This window comes from Myotis davidii, unplaced genomic scaffold, assembly GCF_000327345.1.
Source record: "Myotis davidii unplaced genomic scaffold, ASM32734v1 scaffold44, whole genome shotgun sequence".
Taxonomy (NCBI): domain Eukaryota; kingdom Metazoa; phylum Chordata; class Mammalia; order Chiroptera; family Vespertilionidae; genus Myotis; species Myotis davidii.
The window spans coordinates 7,756,775-7,774,651 of record NW_006299705.1 but is presented as its reverse complement, the minus strand read 5'-3'; the positions used below and the strand labels follow the sequence as shown (position 1 = coordinate 7,774,651).

General features: G+C 39.1%; 1 protein-coding gene across 2 annotated transcripts in view; it reads right to left on the bottom strand.

Annotated features, from left to right (window-relative positions):
* Positions 1 to 17,877, bottom strand: part of XRCC4 (X-ray repair complementing defective repair in Chinese hamster cells 4) — a 210,967-nt gene that overhangs the window by 170,565 nt on the left and 22,525 nt on the right. For both annotated transcript variants that reach the window (XM_006775506.2, XM_006775507.2), the window contains exon 3: positions 6,917 to 7,092. In XM_006775506.2, coding sequence (XP_006775569.1) covers positions 6,917 to 7,092 — 176 coding nt within the window. The remainder of the gene's footprint in view (positions 1 to 6,916; positions 7,093 to 17,877) is intronic.

Below are 17,877 nucleotides of genomic sequence, written 5' to 3'. Positions count from 1 at the left end.
AGAACAGTATATGTCTATATCTATATCTATATCTATATCTATATCTATATCTATATCTATATCTATATCTATATCTATATCTAAAAGCCCACTGTCCATTATGGCGTAACAATCAGAATGACCGGAAGGACCAGTGGCTATGACGCTGCCTGCAGCAGCCAACCAGCCTGATCCCACGATTGCCCCCTCCAACCCCGTCCCCGATTGGACCCCCGCACCTGCTGGTCAAGGACACAGAAAGCATGCGACTGAGCTGTGGGCACCCTTCTGAGAGGAGACGCCCACCAGGTATAAAGTATACAGAAGGCGCTCAATGAGGAGTCCACATGGGTTGTGTTCGCACCTTCATGCTGTCCCCCCCGACCACCACAATGCCAAAGGAAACCTGATTCAGGAACTGGTGCTGACCACCCACACGGAGAAACAGTATGTAATAAACATCATGTCCCACAGACACCTGAATCTGCCTCAAGAGGACGATGCTACAGACCTGGAGCAGGAAGATCAGGACTGAGACAGAAGGTCTGGGAAAAGCAGGGCCTCGGATGGCCATGCTCTGCGTTTGCTGCCTGACCCTGCTCCCCGGTCCCCTCCGTGTGCCAAGTGCCTGCATGCCCGCCCTTGGAGGGAGGCCTGTGAGTGAAGAACTATGGCTGTGCCTATGGCTGCACTCAGCCTCCTGCCCTCGTGGATAAGCAGTAAACATATTTACTGCCAGACTCTAAAACCCTTTATTGGTAATAGCGCAAATAACACAAGACCTACATGTTTCTAAACAGGACTCTGTCCAGCTGCATGTGAACCCAGATCGAAGGCGTGCTCTCCAACAAGGAGGCTGCAAAGGCTGCTCCTCTCTTGAACACACACAACCTGGATAGGTTTAAAGGGAAAAGGAGATAAAAATAAACCAAAATAGCAACAAGCTCTGAAGCCGCTGCAGATGCCGTCAAATCCTCAGCGCAGTGGTGATGTCAGAGCCCATCTCTCCGTGCCTGGAGCTCAGACAGCTGAGCCGCTGACACCTGCCAGTTGCCTGGTACCGGCCTCATCTACCCACACTACTATCAACCTCTCGCCAGCCCCTGGAGGCAGGTGGGCTTGGGGATGGAGGCTTCTGTGTTAAAGCAACCCTGTTGGTGTAGCACAGACACTCGCGGGCTTTTTGATGAGAGAGAACCCATAACATCCTTTCAGGAACGTGTTAACTGTTCTGAGATCACGCTCCCAGTCTTGGTGACTCTCAAACAGACCTCAGCAATCCCACTTGCCCAATGCAAAGACTCACCCAAGTTTCATGGAGACCGAACCCTCAGCCCTGGAGCAGCCGTGTCCTTTCAAAAGGAAGGTCACCCTGGCTGCAAGTCCTTGCTCTTCCTCACTTTGAATATTTCTTGCCACACCGTTCCCTACCCAGTCAAGCTCATTTAGAATTGAAGGCCAGATGAAGAGCTTCACAGACAAGAAAAAGCTAAAGGAGTTCATCACCCCAGTCAGGGTGGGGCCAGCCAGGCAACCTTCCATGTCCCCTCCCCCTGGCCAGCCCAGCCCTACCACCCAATCTGGCGGCCATTCAACCCCACCCATGCATGAATTCGTGCACCGGGCCTCTAGTATAAAATATACTTAAAGAACAACAAGGATCATACAGAAGTGAACAAAATGTCCAATTCATTTTTTATCACAAAGAGATTAAAACAGCATTATTGTTTCAATACAAGACTATCCAGAATATTTGAGATTTATTCTCAAAGCCAAACAGTATAACAAAAAAATAATTTTAAAGCAATAATTCGAGTCCTTTCTATGGCTTAACTAGAAAATACATACTTTGAGCAGGACTTCTACATCACTTACATTACTATTTCCCACATTCAAAAAAGGTCAGGAAATTATAAAGTGTTTAATATAAACATGGCAGATGTATACAAATACTTTTACCATAGAAATAAAGAATACTAAAACTTCTTTTTCAGGCATTCAAACAACAATTTGCAACCCATACTCCCACAAACCTGAAAGTCATTACTATTTTTGACAAAGTATTTGGCAGAGAATCATAATAAATGCTCCATTCTGATATTTCATCTGGAAATCACCATTTGAATTTAAAGTCCCCTAAACCACAGGGACACATGGCAATAATATAGGATTTTGGACTGCTGTTTTTAAAAATAACTTTAGCTGCTTTCGGCTAATTTATTTTACCTCATTTATATATATGAGAAATGTAAGTTAAATAAATGTAGGGAGGATGTTTGAACTTAGAATGCATTTTCCACTTTTAAAATAAGTTACAATATATAGTGATTACAGTTAGCCTATATGTTGAATATTTTTTTAAACTAAGATATGACTGAAACATAGATTTGTAATAAAAAAAAATACTAGGGAAATACCCTTGTAATAACTAAAGTAAACCTTCCTGAGTGATGTTTCAATCTTCCCTAATGTTAACATGCAGAAACTGCTAGTTGTCCCTCAAAATCTACCTTCCACTCTGTATACAAATGGAAATTTTGGGGCATAGAATATAGTTGAAATCACATTTCACAGACTTCCCTGTAGCTAGGTGAAGCCATGTGATTTAGTTCTGGACAACATGATGTGAGCAAAAGTAATGCATGCAATTTTAGGGGGAAAGCCGAAAAGAAAAGGTACACGGCTCTTTATTTTCTCTTTTACTTGGTCCTGTTGCCTGAAAGGTGAACATAACAGTGAAGCCTAGAGCAGCCATCTGGACCATGAGATAAAAACTACCTGCTAAAAATGGCAAAGCAACATGATTAAAGAAGCCTGGGCCTCCAACATCATAAAGCCATCATATTAATCCAGGACTGCCAATTTGGACTTTTATATCAGAGAACAACAAACTTCCATGCTATTTACATCATAAAATTTTCAGCCTAAACCACCAACATTTGATGGTGGGGGTAGGGGAGACAAAAGGAAAGGAGATACAAAAAGACTTTACCAGAATTCTAATAGGGCCCTGTAGTCATTTCTCGTGTATGTGTGTGTGAGTATATGTGTGTGCACATATGCGCGTGGATTTATTTGTCATACTTAATTTTCCTTCGAATCTCCTGGTTTTCCTTCATAAGGGCAATTTTTAGAAATAAAAACTACAGTATTTTAAATGACCTAAACTAAATCTAAGAAATCACTTTGAAATTTTATAGATGAGAAAACAGAGATGCAAGCAAGCTAAATGATGAGCCCAAGGCTATTCTTATAAAAAATAATTAGGTCTTTTTTTCTTTGTAGTTCATGAATGAAATTTTTTTCTGGAAAAAAAAAAAAGCAAGCTATGAAAGCAAAAAAAGGAAGAGGAATACATTATTAAGATGTACTGTTTGCATGACAAAGCATATACTACTGTAAAATCAGTATGAATTGTGGAAGGCAGAGGGAAAACAATGACACAAAGACCATGAATCATCTCCAGAGTGTGTGAGAGCACTTATACAGAACAGATAATGAGCTTCCAATGAGGGCACTAGAGTATGCTTTCATATAGCACAATCTACTGCCAACTGAAGAGCACTGGTGATGTCCCAAAGGTTTGTACTGTACAGGGAAAAATAGTTAAGTGTCTAGCAGGTCATTCAACGTTTATCCCAATGGGAATTAAGCTAAAATAAAAGCATCTATATAATCTATAAAGAAAAGCCAATTAGAGCATAAATGAAATATTGAGTGTGTTGAGTTCAAAAGCAATCTCATGAAAACTATGCACCCACTCCCCACCTCCCAAAATGTATATAAACGTTGACATAAACATTATACATTTGAAATATTTAATTGCTGTCCTAGCTAGTGTGGTTCAGTTGGCTGAACATCCTCCCATGCACCAGAAGGTCACAGGTTCGATTCTCAGTCAGGACACATACCTGGATTACAGGTTTGGTCCCTGGTCAGGACACATACAGGAGGCAACCAATGGATGTCTCTCTCACATAGATGTTACTTTCTTCTCTGTCCTCTCTCTCTCTTTTCCACTTTCATCAATAAAAATTAATATTTTGTTGCTTTGTAAATTGACAATTCTTTCACTCTGATAAAACACAGATAATATTTTTTAAAAATCAGTTTTTAATATAAAAATCAGTAGCTATTTTATTTTTTAAGATTGAAAAAAAGAAAATATAATACGAATATAAATTTCAAATGTCTTGTATGACTTTGTATATTCAAAATGCTCAAATTGTGTAGTGATCACCAACAGAATTAGACACATAAATCTTCTTGAATTATGGCAACAAATACTTAAAAACCTGGACTCTGCCCTAGCCGGATTGGCTCAGTGGACAGAGTGTTAGCCTGCAGACTGAAGGGTCCCAGGTTCGATTCCAGTCAAGGGCACATGCTCGGGTTGTGGGTTCGGTCCCCAGTAGTGGGCGTGCAGGAGGCAGTCAATCAATGATTCTCTCTCATCATTGATATTTCTATCTCTCTCTCCCTCTTCCTTCCTCTCTGAAATTAATAAAAATATATATTTAAAAAAAGAAAAAACCTGGACTCCTAGAATTATGATTCTGGTAGCAAATATACTTAGAACTCATGGAATATATTTGGCTATGAAAGAGTATGTCAACAAACACCAGAATTCACTGCAACCTTCTGAGTGGAATCTACATTCATTTTTCTCTTTTCTTCTTAGTGTAGGAGGTCATGTTTGGCAATAATCAAATGTCTGTGTCACCAAGGAAAGGATTACAAACTCCATTGAAACTTTTAGGTCACCAAAGTATAATTAACCTTAAAAAGTATTCTCTATGTTTCCAATTGTCTGCAAATTTTTGCCAGCAGATGAATTTACGAGATACTGTAACTCTGAAATTCAATCTGCAGAAACGCATCCTGAAGCACTGGAAGATTCCCAAGGCAGTTTGTCCAAATGGACTTGGAGATTTTCATCTGTATCCATTAGGTTTACTGCAGCACTGTGAACTGAAAGTTTTACCTCATTCAAATATCCAAAAATATCTCTCAAGTAAGCCAAGCCATGAATAAACACCTCCTTGTCTCTGAGAATATCCTTTCTCTTTCTCATAAGCAAGTTAATAAATGAATAAATAAGGAGACTGCTATCTAAACTACAATGTAGTGATTTAAGACAAATCCTTTAGGAAACCATACACTTCACAATTACTAGGAATCCCTTATTCTGTTTCCATTTCTTAAGAAATCTGTTGAAATGGTAGGGGTTAAAAGGCTTTGGCTCTGAGAGAGTTGGTTACTTTCAGGGTGGTATCTTTCTGGATTACTCTCACCATTTCTGATGCTGATACATGCCAAGCCAATTGAAAAAGACATGAGTCATGAGGACTTGAAGTTCTTTCTTCACAGAAGCAACAAAACCAGATGTACAGCCAAGCATGGCAAGTTCTCCATCCATGCCCTATGTACCAAACCCCACTTTTCACCATGTCAAAGATACCAAAAGCCTTTCAGGTTTTAAAGATATCTCACAAATATGGAATTTGTTATGCTTTAATATACCCAAAACAGATGAAATCTAGAAACAGGCTGCATGAAATAATGTTATTTATTACCTACAAACTGAATGGGAATGTTGAATGAGAAATGGCATTACTCCCAATTTGACAATGATTTACTTCAAAATATGAGAAGATACCATCAACAGTACTGTAGTGTGTGTGTGTGTGTGTCGTCATTGAATTGTACAGGAAAAAACATTGTGTAGGCAATCTAAACCTTATTTAATGTTTTAAATTACCATTTTAAGTACTTAATGTATTGAAACTTACATACATTGGCAGCTAATTTAAAAAGTATATAACTTCTAAATAGAAGCAATTACTGACACCAGTCTCTCTGTATTATTTTCTATACTAGAGGCCCAATGCATGAAATTCGAGAAGGGGCTTGGCCCTCACAGACCCGGCTTGTCTGGAAGGTCTTCTGGAAGGACGTCCAGAAGGACGTCTGGTCTAATTAGCATATTATGCTTTTATTATTATAGATGATAATATACATCTATAATAATAAAATCATTTTGGGAAAAAAATGATTCAATTTGTTGCTTCAATTGTTTCTCTAACTAATGAAATTCCTTTACTCATCTGAGTTAAGAGAGTTTTTATAATAATTTTTAAAACAATTTAGTTCTAGCACAAATTGTCAATAACTGTCTTTAAACTTAATGTAATAAAGATGTCCCTCCTTTTCTTCTATTACAGAGCTCATTTCTGATTGATAAACCACTGGCCAAATGCAGACAGTTTAATCTCCAATTATCCCTTAAACTTGAGTAAAATATACAAACAGTAAGCATAATACTTTTGATCAATAAATCACCAGTTTTGATCTGAGGTATAGGAACTGAGCAGGACAAGCAATACATATCCTTGTCTGTAAAGCATGTAAGCTTTGGAAAGCTGGGGTTGAATTATTTCTTTCTATTTTAATATTTCTAAGTTTGATAATATAAATAAACATCTTAATTCCTAATTATAAATTCTACTACACTTAATTATATCATTTTATAATTCCAAATACATTCTGATAAGTAGATAGTCATAATTATTAAATATTCAAAAATAAATATATTATTTTCTTTCTTAAAATCAGTATTTCCCCAAATGTATTTCAATAGACCTTGTCTCAACTGTCTAAACCTTCTGACCTCACTTTTCAGAACTGTTCCTTCAAGTAATTATCTCTAAAATATTTACTTAAAGCATTAAAAACTAAACACATTTTCCAGCAATTATTTTTTATAATTCATTAAGATAAAGCATTGACTGTAACGTCGAAGCATTCTTCCAACTTGGAAACCACATACTTTTCAAATTTTTATTTCTGAAGTATTCTGAAAATAATATGTTAATTACTTCAATAATTCCTCAGATGTGCTCTCACATTTTACTACATTTTGGAAAGTTTTACTTACAGAAACATCTTTCAGGTTTTTCTCAAAGGAAAAATGATAAGACTCTTTAGAAAAATTAAACTTGTATGCATCGGCTGGTCCTGCTCCTGACACCAATGCTTTCTTCAGTTCATCAACATATTTCTCTTTTTCCATGGCCATGTCATCAGCTTCTTGGGAAAGCGCTGATTCACAAACTATGGAAACATTAATAAAAAGTTTTGAAATAAATTTCTAAACATATGAACATATTTATTTACTTGTTGCTACTAATTTATCACTTATGTAGCAGAAATTTAAACAAAAAGTAAAATAAAACCCCATACCATACATTTTTAAGTCAAACTATACCTTTTAACTAAACTCACAATTTTTGAGAAATGCATTTAGTTTCAAATTTTATCTGAAAGTATTAAATTCCTTGCCTTCTTTCTCTTCTTAGATGAAATGCATGCCTTGTAAAATACCACAGAAACTACTATCTTATGTACCTGCTCCAAGGTCATAACCAGAGAAATAATTTCCTATAATCTTTATAAGCTCTGTATTTTACTACATCTTTCTATTATTAAAGAGATTAAAGAGTCAGCAGTCTATTTATTTCTCACTCACATGGTCAGAGTCAAATTAAAGTAAAAGCAGAGTTCATTCCTCTTGTCTCAGTACTTGAGGCCCGATGCACGAAATTCGATCAAGGGCCTTGGCCCCGGCCCCACCCACTGCCACCGCCACCACCACTGCGGCTTTGTCCGAAAGGCAGGACATCCGGAATTACGTCCAGTCTAACTAGCATATTATACTTTTATGATTATAGCTGTGCCAACAACAGAAAAGGTGAGGTGATGAGGAAGGAAAGGGAAGGGAACTAATAATTATAGAGTTTCTCCTCTAAGGCAGACACTATATTATAGACTTGGCTTCCAGTTTTCTCACCTAGGTATTTTTAAAGCTCATGTTTTACTCATCCATAGGGATATTTACTTCAATAAATATATTTTCAATTTTAGATATTCTGTTTCTTTGTCATAACATTCTGGTTTTAGTCACACTCTCCTTTTAAATATTTGAAGGCTTTAAAAATATTTAAATCTCTTTCAGATTCGCCTTTGTGCACAGTTCCTGGGTATAAATTCCATTTCTTCTATCTGCTTACACATTCTCATTATGCTTTTTCACTTTCCTGCGTGGCCATATTTCAGCATGGCTCTCCATAGCCAGAGCATCCAGAGCTCTGGGCAGTACAGGTGGTGTTAAATAAAACTGCTGGCTTGCCTGCCTTGGAGTCCCTATAGATGTCATTGTTCTGGACCAATTTTGAAAATTAATTTCTTAATTTGGTTTCTACATGTGAGACAAATAATTCAAATTTAAACCATTCGCCCAAACATAACACAAGCTTCAGGTTCTTATTTTTGTTGGGTTATTCATTTGTACTCTTATTGACTGATTCTATGCTGTAACCCCAACTAGAATGTAGTATGAGTGGGGTTTCTTTGTTTTTTTTAAGATGATCTCGTTAACATGATAACATTTCCAGATTCCTTTCTTTATATAAAGAGCTCAGCTCCAATTCTTAAGAGGCCTGCGGTCTTTAACATCATATCACACTCAAATATTACAATCACAGACTTCTAGACATATGTGTAGTTCAGATATTCAGTGAACCTATACAGTCAAGCTTCAGTTGCCATTAACCACTCTGGTTTTCAGGTATCTCCTCATACAAGGCACCTGGGGATTTCTCTTTCTTACATTCAAATGCGGCAATATATCTGTTCGCTTTTCAAATTACAAGGTTTAATCTACATTTGTTTGGAATGAGTGTGCAATTGGGTAGTTTTCTGTGTCTAATTAAGCTACTAAAAAGATGCAAGACCAGTAGTTCTATATTTTTATATTTAAAGGATACATTTATTTATCTCATTCCTCATAACACTGAAAGATAGACATTATTTTCATTTTACAAAAGAGAAAATCGAGGCTCAGAGAGATTGAGTAATAGTCTAGGGCCTTGGTTGGCAAACCGCGGATCGCGAGACACATGTGGCTCTTTGGCCCCTTGAGTGTGGCTCTTCCACAAAATACCACGTGTGGGTGTGCATGTACAGTGCGATTGAAACTTCGTGGCCCATGTGCAGAAGTCGGTATTTTGTGGAAGAGCCGGTATTTTGTGGAAGACCCACCCTCAAGGGGCCAAAAAGCTGCATGTGGCTCGGGAGCCGCGGTTTGCTGAGCTGGTTTGCAGACCACTGGTCTAGGGTCATGGAATCAGTAAGTGGTCTCTGGTTGTTCTGTTTGGACATGAGGTAGAGATATGAGATATGGGATACACTATTTTCTTCCATGATACTGAGAAACATTAGTATGAAGTACTACATAAAACAATGAAATCTTGATTAAAGAATCCCTGAAAATAAAACAGAGCTTTTCATAATGTTCATCTGTGTGCTAACAAGTATCTAAAAGCCCCATGACAGGCAATATGGAAGAGTCTTGGAATCCATATATATTTCATGAGCAATTTTTGATAATAGGTCTAATATTGAAATGAGTCTCAACATAGCCTTTGAAGACAGGTAAGAATAAAAATATCTTATATTCTTTTGTGATTCTTACAGCTTCTAAAATATTTTCACGTATTTTTTCTCTCTGAAGCAGATGCATATTTAAGATGATCATCACTATCGAATCTATTCACCTTTTAAATACCCTATTAGCTCTTCAGAAACAACCTACAAATAAGAAGACAAATGCTTCCTAATTGAGGAATAATTTCATATTTTGTGACTGGATAATTTTAAAGGGTTGCAATTAATTCACAGAGAAATAAAAATCTGTAGAAGCCATCTTTAATGCAGCTATAGACAAACTTATAAAATACAAAAGAAAATAAAAATAGATTTTCATTGATAAAACATATAGTTAAAAGTATTCTAAATTTCATTAAAATGAAGAGATACCTATCTGAAAATATTTAATAGAATTTATTGATTCAATTACTTAAAAATGCTTCATGAACTTCTACTATGTGCCAGGCACTATTCTAGGCACCGTTTAAAGAGAGATACAACGGTTAAAGAGAGACAAAAATGGCAATTTATAGAGTGTAGATTCAGATAATAACATCTTAGATATCCTCGTATGTTAACCCATCTGTGAATGCTGTGTTTTTATGGAATATTTCATTTTAAAGAAGAAAAAACATATGAAAGAAAATTCTCTTTCTTTTTCTTAACTGAACTTATTGGAATAACACTGGTTCACAAAACCATACAAAACCCCATAGATTTCAAGTGTACAACTCAACAAAATATCATCCGCACACTACATTGAGTACCCATCACCCAAGGCAAAGTCTCTTTTGTTCCCCATTTATTTTTCCTGGTAATCCTCATCCGAGGATATTTTTTCCATTGATTTTCAGAGAGAGTAAGAGGGAGGGAAGGAGGGGGAAGAGGAGGAAAAGAAGGAGGAGGAGGGAGAGAGAGAAAGAGAGAGAGAAACAGGACACGAGAGACACATGGATTAGTTACCTTCGCATAGAATCAAACCCGCAACCCTTCATTGCTTGGGCAGATGCTTTAACCATTGTGCAAAACCAGACAGAGCTTAGTCCCCATTTATCCCTGCTTGGTCCACCCCTACCCATCCCCACCTCCCCTTTTTCTCTGGCTATCACTGCACTGTTGTCTGTGTCTATGTGTTATACATATACATATACATATACATATACATATACATATATGATTTCATGCTTAACCCTTCCAGCTTCTTTCATCCAGCCTCCCAACAAACCCCTTTCCTCTGACAGCTGTCAGTCTGTTCCTCATAACTATGCCTGTTTCTATTTTGTTCATCAGTTTTATCTTTCAGTTACACTCATCCTTTTAAAAACTGTTCAATAAAAAGGTACCAGCTTTTTTAAAATTTTACTTGAACATGTCCTATAACAACAAATGTGAAATTTTGACTGCCTATTTAGAACTTCAATCTTAAAAAAACCATAGCTTAGGTACTAGTTTTGAATTTTGTGCTAAGACCATCTGGAAGGAGCACAGCTGTAAGCATTCAATACTCCAAAAGCTTCAGTGATCAGGAATAAAAGCCATGGAAATAATAAAATTCAGCAAGGATACAGCTGACTCACATGATACATTATAAAAAGTGAGCAGGCCAACATGATCAGAAAACAGGAAATTTTTTTCAGACAGGTAGGAGCCAAGAAGGTATCACTTGTCACTGTTTATGGGTAGGTGAAAATGTAAGTAAGGAAAAAAGATTTTTTCCTTTGGATTCTTACGTATAACGAACCAAAATGGCCCCACTTTACTACCTCATTTATTAAAAATTTTTTCCCACTGAGCCCTGCCACATAATCTCCATACATGTCACCAAATATTAATGTTTAGGACAAGTATAAGTGGGTATAATTATTTTATAATAAAAAAATTACTACAATTTAATTTACTCTTCAATGAAATTTAAACTACTCCAGAGATGGGTGATATAAGTTTTTTACTGCTGACTATAATTCTTATAAAAGTCACATAACAGTCGTCAATCATTAGCCCACTTTGTGACTTAACCCTGTGATATTACCCCCTATAATGGTGAAGTGATGATAGACCACAAGATAATTAGACCCCAAAAACATTCATTAGATAAAAGATTGCTAATGAAAAAGAAATCAGTGACTTTAGTGTGTGGGAGATTAAAAAGAACCCCACATCCTTTTAATTTCACTCAAATGAAAAGAGAAAAAAATTGTCCAAATTGAAGGTTGCTGCAATCAAAAAGTTGTACAAAAAGCAGGATGAGGTATAGGAAGGAAATCCATTTTCATGTTTCAATTATTTAATTGTTTCAATGTTCTTAATCATATTATTGTCTATCTGTAAAGTGCCAAACCAAATTATATTTATGTAATAAGGCTTAAATAAACATGGAAACAATGTTATATTGTTTGGATTTCATATTTTGTCCCTAAAATTTAAACAAGAAAATAGAAATGAATAATGAAAATATAAAACATATGTGAGATTTAAAACTTTATCAGATATATTTGAATAGAAAGTGACCAGTAGACTGTAAAATTTTCTGTTTGAAAGTTTGTTTAGTACAGGAAGTCAACCCACCAAATAATCCAGAAGTTTGATATCTAACTTTTGTGACATTTAATTCCTTTAGCTGGAAAATACATGGTAGAAATGTACTTCATTTAATATCAAATGACAATAAGAAATATGAAACTGGATTATAATCTGCTAACTCTAAAATAAGTGGTTCACTTTCATTTTTTTCCTAACCAGTTTTATATATTCCAGGCATCCTTTCATTCTTTCTTTCAAAAAATATTCATTAAGTATGTCCTAAGTACTAGTCAAGATACTTATCTAAAATGGTTGACAAATTAGATGTATTCCTTGTTCCTAATGAACCTTGTCTAATGAAATAACATTTTGTATTTCATTAGACAACACATTTTGTATAAGCATAATCAAAATGTTTCATAAATGTAAAATTAACTTAAATTTCTGGTTAAATTAAGATTTAAGTGTTAATGAAATTACTCTTTTATTTTCCCAATGCTTAATAACAAAACAAAGAAAATTTAAATTATTATTGTTCTTTGCCTTGGTGAATGAGGGTTACTGACCAGATTAGAATGCAATCTTTTCCTTTAATAATTAAGACTCTTAAAGTACCTCAAGGTCCTCTGTTTGACTATAATTGTTAACTATAAAAAACTAGAGGCCAGGTGCACAACACTCGTGAACTGGGGGTTGGGGGTGTCCCTCAGCCTGGCCTGTGCCCTCTCGCAGTCCGGGACCCCTCGGGGGATGTCCAACTGCCACACAGGCAGGAGAGGCTCCCGCCACTGCCACTGCGCTCACCAGCCATGAGCCTGGCTCCTGACTAAGTGGCACTCCCCCTGTGGGAGCGCACTGACCACCAGGGGACAGCTCCTGAGTTGAGCATCTAACCCAGCCGTGGGCAAACTACGGCCCGTTTGAAATGAATAAAACTAAAAAAAAAAGACCGTACCCTTTTAGGTAATGATGTTTACTTTGAATTTATATTAGTTCACACAAACACTCCATCCATGCTTTTGTTCCGGCCCTCCGGTCCAGTTCAAGAACCCATTGTGGCCCTCGAGTCAAAAAGTTTGCCCACCCCTGATAACCCCTGGTGGTCAATGCATGTCATAGCGACCAGATCCTCTGTTCAATCTATTTGCATATTAGGGTTTTATTATATAGGACTAGAGGCCCGGCGCATGAAATCCATGCATGGGTACGGTCCCTAGGCCTAGCCTGCGATCAGGGAAATATTCCCTGGCTGCTGGCAGCCAGCCCCGCCCCCGCCACCACCCACCCAGGTTCCCAGTTTGCCATTGGGCGATTGGAGCCTGACGGCCGGGGAGTAGGGACCAAGAGGTTGGCTGGTCCCACCCACTCGTGTCCCCCCCCCTGCCGCAAGTTGCCCTCTGAGTGTGGGGCAACTGGCAGAGCGGGGGCCTTGACCTGGCGCTGCCCTGCATCCCCCGCCATCCATCCCTGGGTCCAAGTTCGCCATCGGGTGATCAGAACCTGCGGGTCTGAGGGAGGTACCAAGAGGTCAGCCGTTCTACCCACTCGCCAGTGCCACCCCCCACCACCACCCACCTCAGTTCCCCACTTGCCATTGGGTGATTGGAGCCTGACGGCCGGGGAAAGAGACCAAAAGGTCAGCTGTTCCTGTCCGCTCACCGGTCCCACCGCCCGCCACCACCCACCCTGGGTCCCCATTTGCCATCAGGCAATAGGAGCCTGACAGCTGGGGGTAGGGACCAAGAGGTCGGCCATTCCCGCCCACTTGCCGGCCCCACACCCGCCACAGGCCGCCCTCTGTGTGTGGGGAGACCGGCGAGGTAGGAGCTTTGGCCTGGTGCTGCCCACATCCCCCGCCACCCACGCCCAGGTCCCCCTTCACCATCAGAATATCGGAGCCTGCTGGACAGGGAATGGGACCAAGAGGTGGTCAGTGCACTTCATAGTGACTGGTCAAGCGGTCATTCTAGTCGTACTGCTGTTATGGTCACTGGGCTTTTATTATATAGGACTAGAGGCCCAGTGCACAAAATTTCTGCAATGGGAGAGGGGTGTCCCGTAGGCCAGCCTGCACTCTTCCAATCTAGGACCCCGTGGGGGATGTCCGACTGAACCGGCAGTCGGACATCCCTCTCACAATCCAGGACTGCTGGCTCCCAACTGCTCACCTGCCTGCCTGTCTGATTTGCCCTAACTGCCTCTGCCTGCCAGTCTGATCACCTGCTATGGTCGCCCCCAACTGCCTTCCCCTTCAGGCCTGGTCACCCCCAACTGCCCTCCCCTGCTGGCCCAGTCGCCCCCAACTGCCCTCCCCTGCTGGCCTGATCGCCCCTAACTGCCCTCCCCTGCCGGCCATTTTGTGGCTGTGGGTGCCACCATCTTTGAGGGCAGAGTAGCAATTAGCATATTCTCTCCTTACTGGTTGTGAGTGTTGCCTTCTTTGAGGGTGTGGGAATCAATTAGCATATTCCCTCCTTATTGGCTGTGGGCACCGCCATCTCTGAGAGCAGGGCAGTCAATTAGTATATTCCCTCCTTATTGGCTGTGGGCACCGCCATCTTTGCGATGGTGTAAGGGTCAATTAGCATATTCTCTCTTTATTAGATAGGATAAGCCATTTGCCATTAGAAATATTTAAGTTATAAACACAGTATTCCTCACATACAAGCAATCACTTCACCTAAGACCTGCCTCCTGGGCTGTGCTGTTGGAATTGACCTACTGCCAAGGTCTTCAGCCCTGTGCAATCACTTTACCTTAAAATGGAGCAATTGTCACCTGGGTCCACCTTTGCCAGCACACACAGAACTAACCTGACAAATTTTCCTCCATTCCTGCACTACAACAACTAACCAACAACTGATTTCTCTGACATAAAAATTTACAGCCTAAATAGATACTGAAAAAGGTATTGCAAGCATCACTCTAAAAACTTCTTTATTTTGCAATAATCTTATATCAATATTCTTTGCAATCAATCTGTCATAAAAAACAAAAACAAAAATCCCTCACAAGTGTAAATTCAGTTTGACTGAGTTATGTAACAGAATATTTTTAAATTTATTGAATTTACTGGGGTGACATTGGTTAATAAAATTATACAGGTTTCACATGTACAATTCAAAAATACATCACCGATATATTGTACTGCATGTTCACCACCCTAAGTCAAGTCTTCTCCATCACCATTTATCCCCCCTTTACCATCTTTTACCTCCTCCCACGCCCCCTTTCCCTCTGGTAATAACTATACTGTTGTCTGTGTCTATGAGTTTTTTGTTTTGGGGGTTTTTTTTGCTTAATCCTTTCACCTTTCACTCAGCCCACAGCCCATCCCTGCTCTGACAGCTATCAGTCTGCTCTCGGTATCTATCTGTATCTATGAGTCTGTTTCTATTTTGCTTGTCACTTTAGTTTGTTCATTAGATTCGACATATCAGTGAAGACATATACTTGTCTTCCTCTGACTTGCTTATTTCTCTCAGCATAATAATCTCCAGGTCCATTACAGCAGTTGCAAAAGGGTAAGATTTTATTCTTTTATATGACTGAGTAGGATTCCATTTTGTAAATCAGGGGTGGAGAACCGTTTTTCTGCCAAGGCCATTTTGATATTTATAATATAATTCGAGGGCTATACAAAATTATCAACTTAAAAAGGAGCCCACGACATTTGGTCAAACATTTAATTAACTCACACCCTAATGCCTTTGCAGGGCCAGACTAAATGACTTTGCCGGCCTTTATATGGCCCAGAGGGTGGATGTTCCCCAACCTGGTGTAAATGTACCACTGTTTTTTTATTCACTCATCTCCTATAAATCAACAAACAACAAGTGTTGGCCAGGATGTGGACAAAAGGGAACCTTTGTGCACTGTTGGTGGGAATGCAGATTGGTACAGCCACTGTAGAAAGCAGTATAGAATTACTTGAAAAATTTTAAAATGGAACTGCCTTATGACCCAGCAGTTCCACTTCTGGGAATATAACTGAAGAAACCAGAAACACTAATTCAAAAAAATATATGCACCCCTATGTTCATTGCAGCAATATTTATAATAGCCAAAATTTGGAAGCAGCCCAAGCGTCCATTAGTAGATGAACAGATAAAAAATCTGTGGGGTAACATAATTTTTAACATTCAAGAAAGAAAGAAAATTTCAGAACATATATAATTTTAAAAGATATAATATCATGTTAGAGAAGTATTTCAAAAGTTGATAGAAGATAGTAATAGTATATAAATTAACATGACAAAATTATTTTACCTAAAACATCAATCACAAGTATAAAAATGACTGTTGCATAGCTATAAAAATTGTTTTTAAAATATTTTGTTATAATACTTTAGAGGAGTGTTAAAACTTTGTTTATAGGTATAACATAATTCTAGATTTCTGATATTATATGTGCCATGTTCCATAAATTATTTCAGGGCCATTAGCCTTTTAAAAAGATTATCACCAAAGATAAAAAAAATCAAGAGTTCCTGGCTCATGAGCTCAGTGGTTAGAGCTTTGGCCTAAGCACCAAAGAATCTTGGGTTCAATTCTGGTCAAGGACATGCATGTACCTTGGTTGCACATTTGATCCCTGGTCCCAGTCGGGGGGGGTATGTGAGAGGCAACCAATTGATGAGGATTAACAAAAAATAAATAAATAATTAAAAATTCAAGAGTCTATTTCATAAAATAATTGCCCAAATCCAATATACAGGTTTAAACCTTGCATTACAAACTTTTAGGCTGTAAGTTCTGTTATGTTTTGTTACAAAGGTGGTATATGTTCCTAAGAAAATAATTTAAACAACATTAAGTATCTACATATCTATACTAATAAAAGGGTAATATGCAAATTGGTTGGGATGCCCTCACGCAACAACCAAACTGCAGGCTGCACTGGGCGACCAGGCCAGCAGGGAGGGCAGTGAGGGGCAACCAAATGAATGAACAGCAGGCTGCATGGGGCGACCAGGCTGACAGGAGGGGCAATGAGGAGCGACCAGCCCAGCAGAGGGGAGCAGTTGGGGGAGACCAGGCCAGCAGGAAGGGGCAGTGAGGTGTGACCAGGCCGGCAGTGGGTGGCAGTTAGGGGAGACCAGGCTGGCAGTGGGGGGCAGTTGGGGGAGACCAGGCTGGCAGGCAGAGGCAGTTAGGGGTGATCAGGCTGGCAGGAGGGTCAGTTGGGGGTGGTCAGGCAGGCAGGCAGAGGCCATTAGGGACGATGGAGGGATCCCAGATTGGAGACGATGCAGGCTGGGCTGAGGGGACCCCGCTCCCATACATGAATTTCGTGCACCGGGCCTCTAGATATATATAAAAGGCTAATATGCCATCCGGGTAATGACATCACATAGCAATGTCTGGCTTCCTTTCCCTAGTGCAGTGATGGCGAACCTATGACATGTGTGTCAGAGGTGACACGCGAACTCATTTTTTTGGTTGATTTTTCTTTGTTAAATGGCATTTAAATATATTAAAAAAATATAAAACATATAAGTCTTTGTTTTACTATGGTTGCAAATATCAAAAAATTTCTATATGTGACAAGGCACCAGAGTTAAGTTAGGGTTTTTCAAAATGCTGGCATGCCAAGCTCAAAAGGTTCACCATCACTGCCCTAGTGACTAACCTCCTTGCAGTTTCTTCAGCCCAGGAACACGACTTGCTTTATAGCCAGGTAGAAACATTTACACTTTAACCAAATGTCTGTGAAGTGCCTCATCTCATTTGGTACTCACAGAAGTCCTGGAGTAAGTAGATAGGAGACTTAGTAGAATCCTATTTTCTTTTTACTGGCTAGAAAATGGAGATTTAGAAAGTCTAGAAACTTGACCTGACTGAAAAGAAGAAATGGTGGACCTTGAAAACGACTTCAGATTTGCTCCCTGC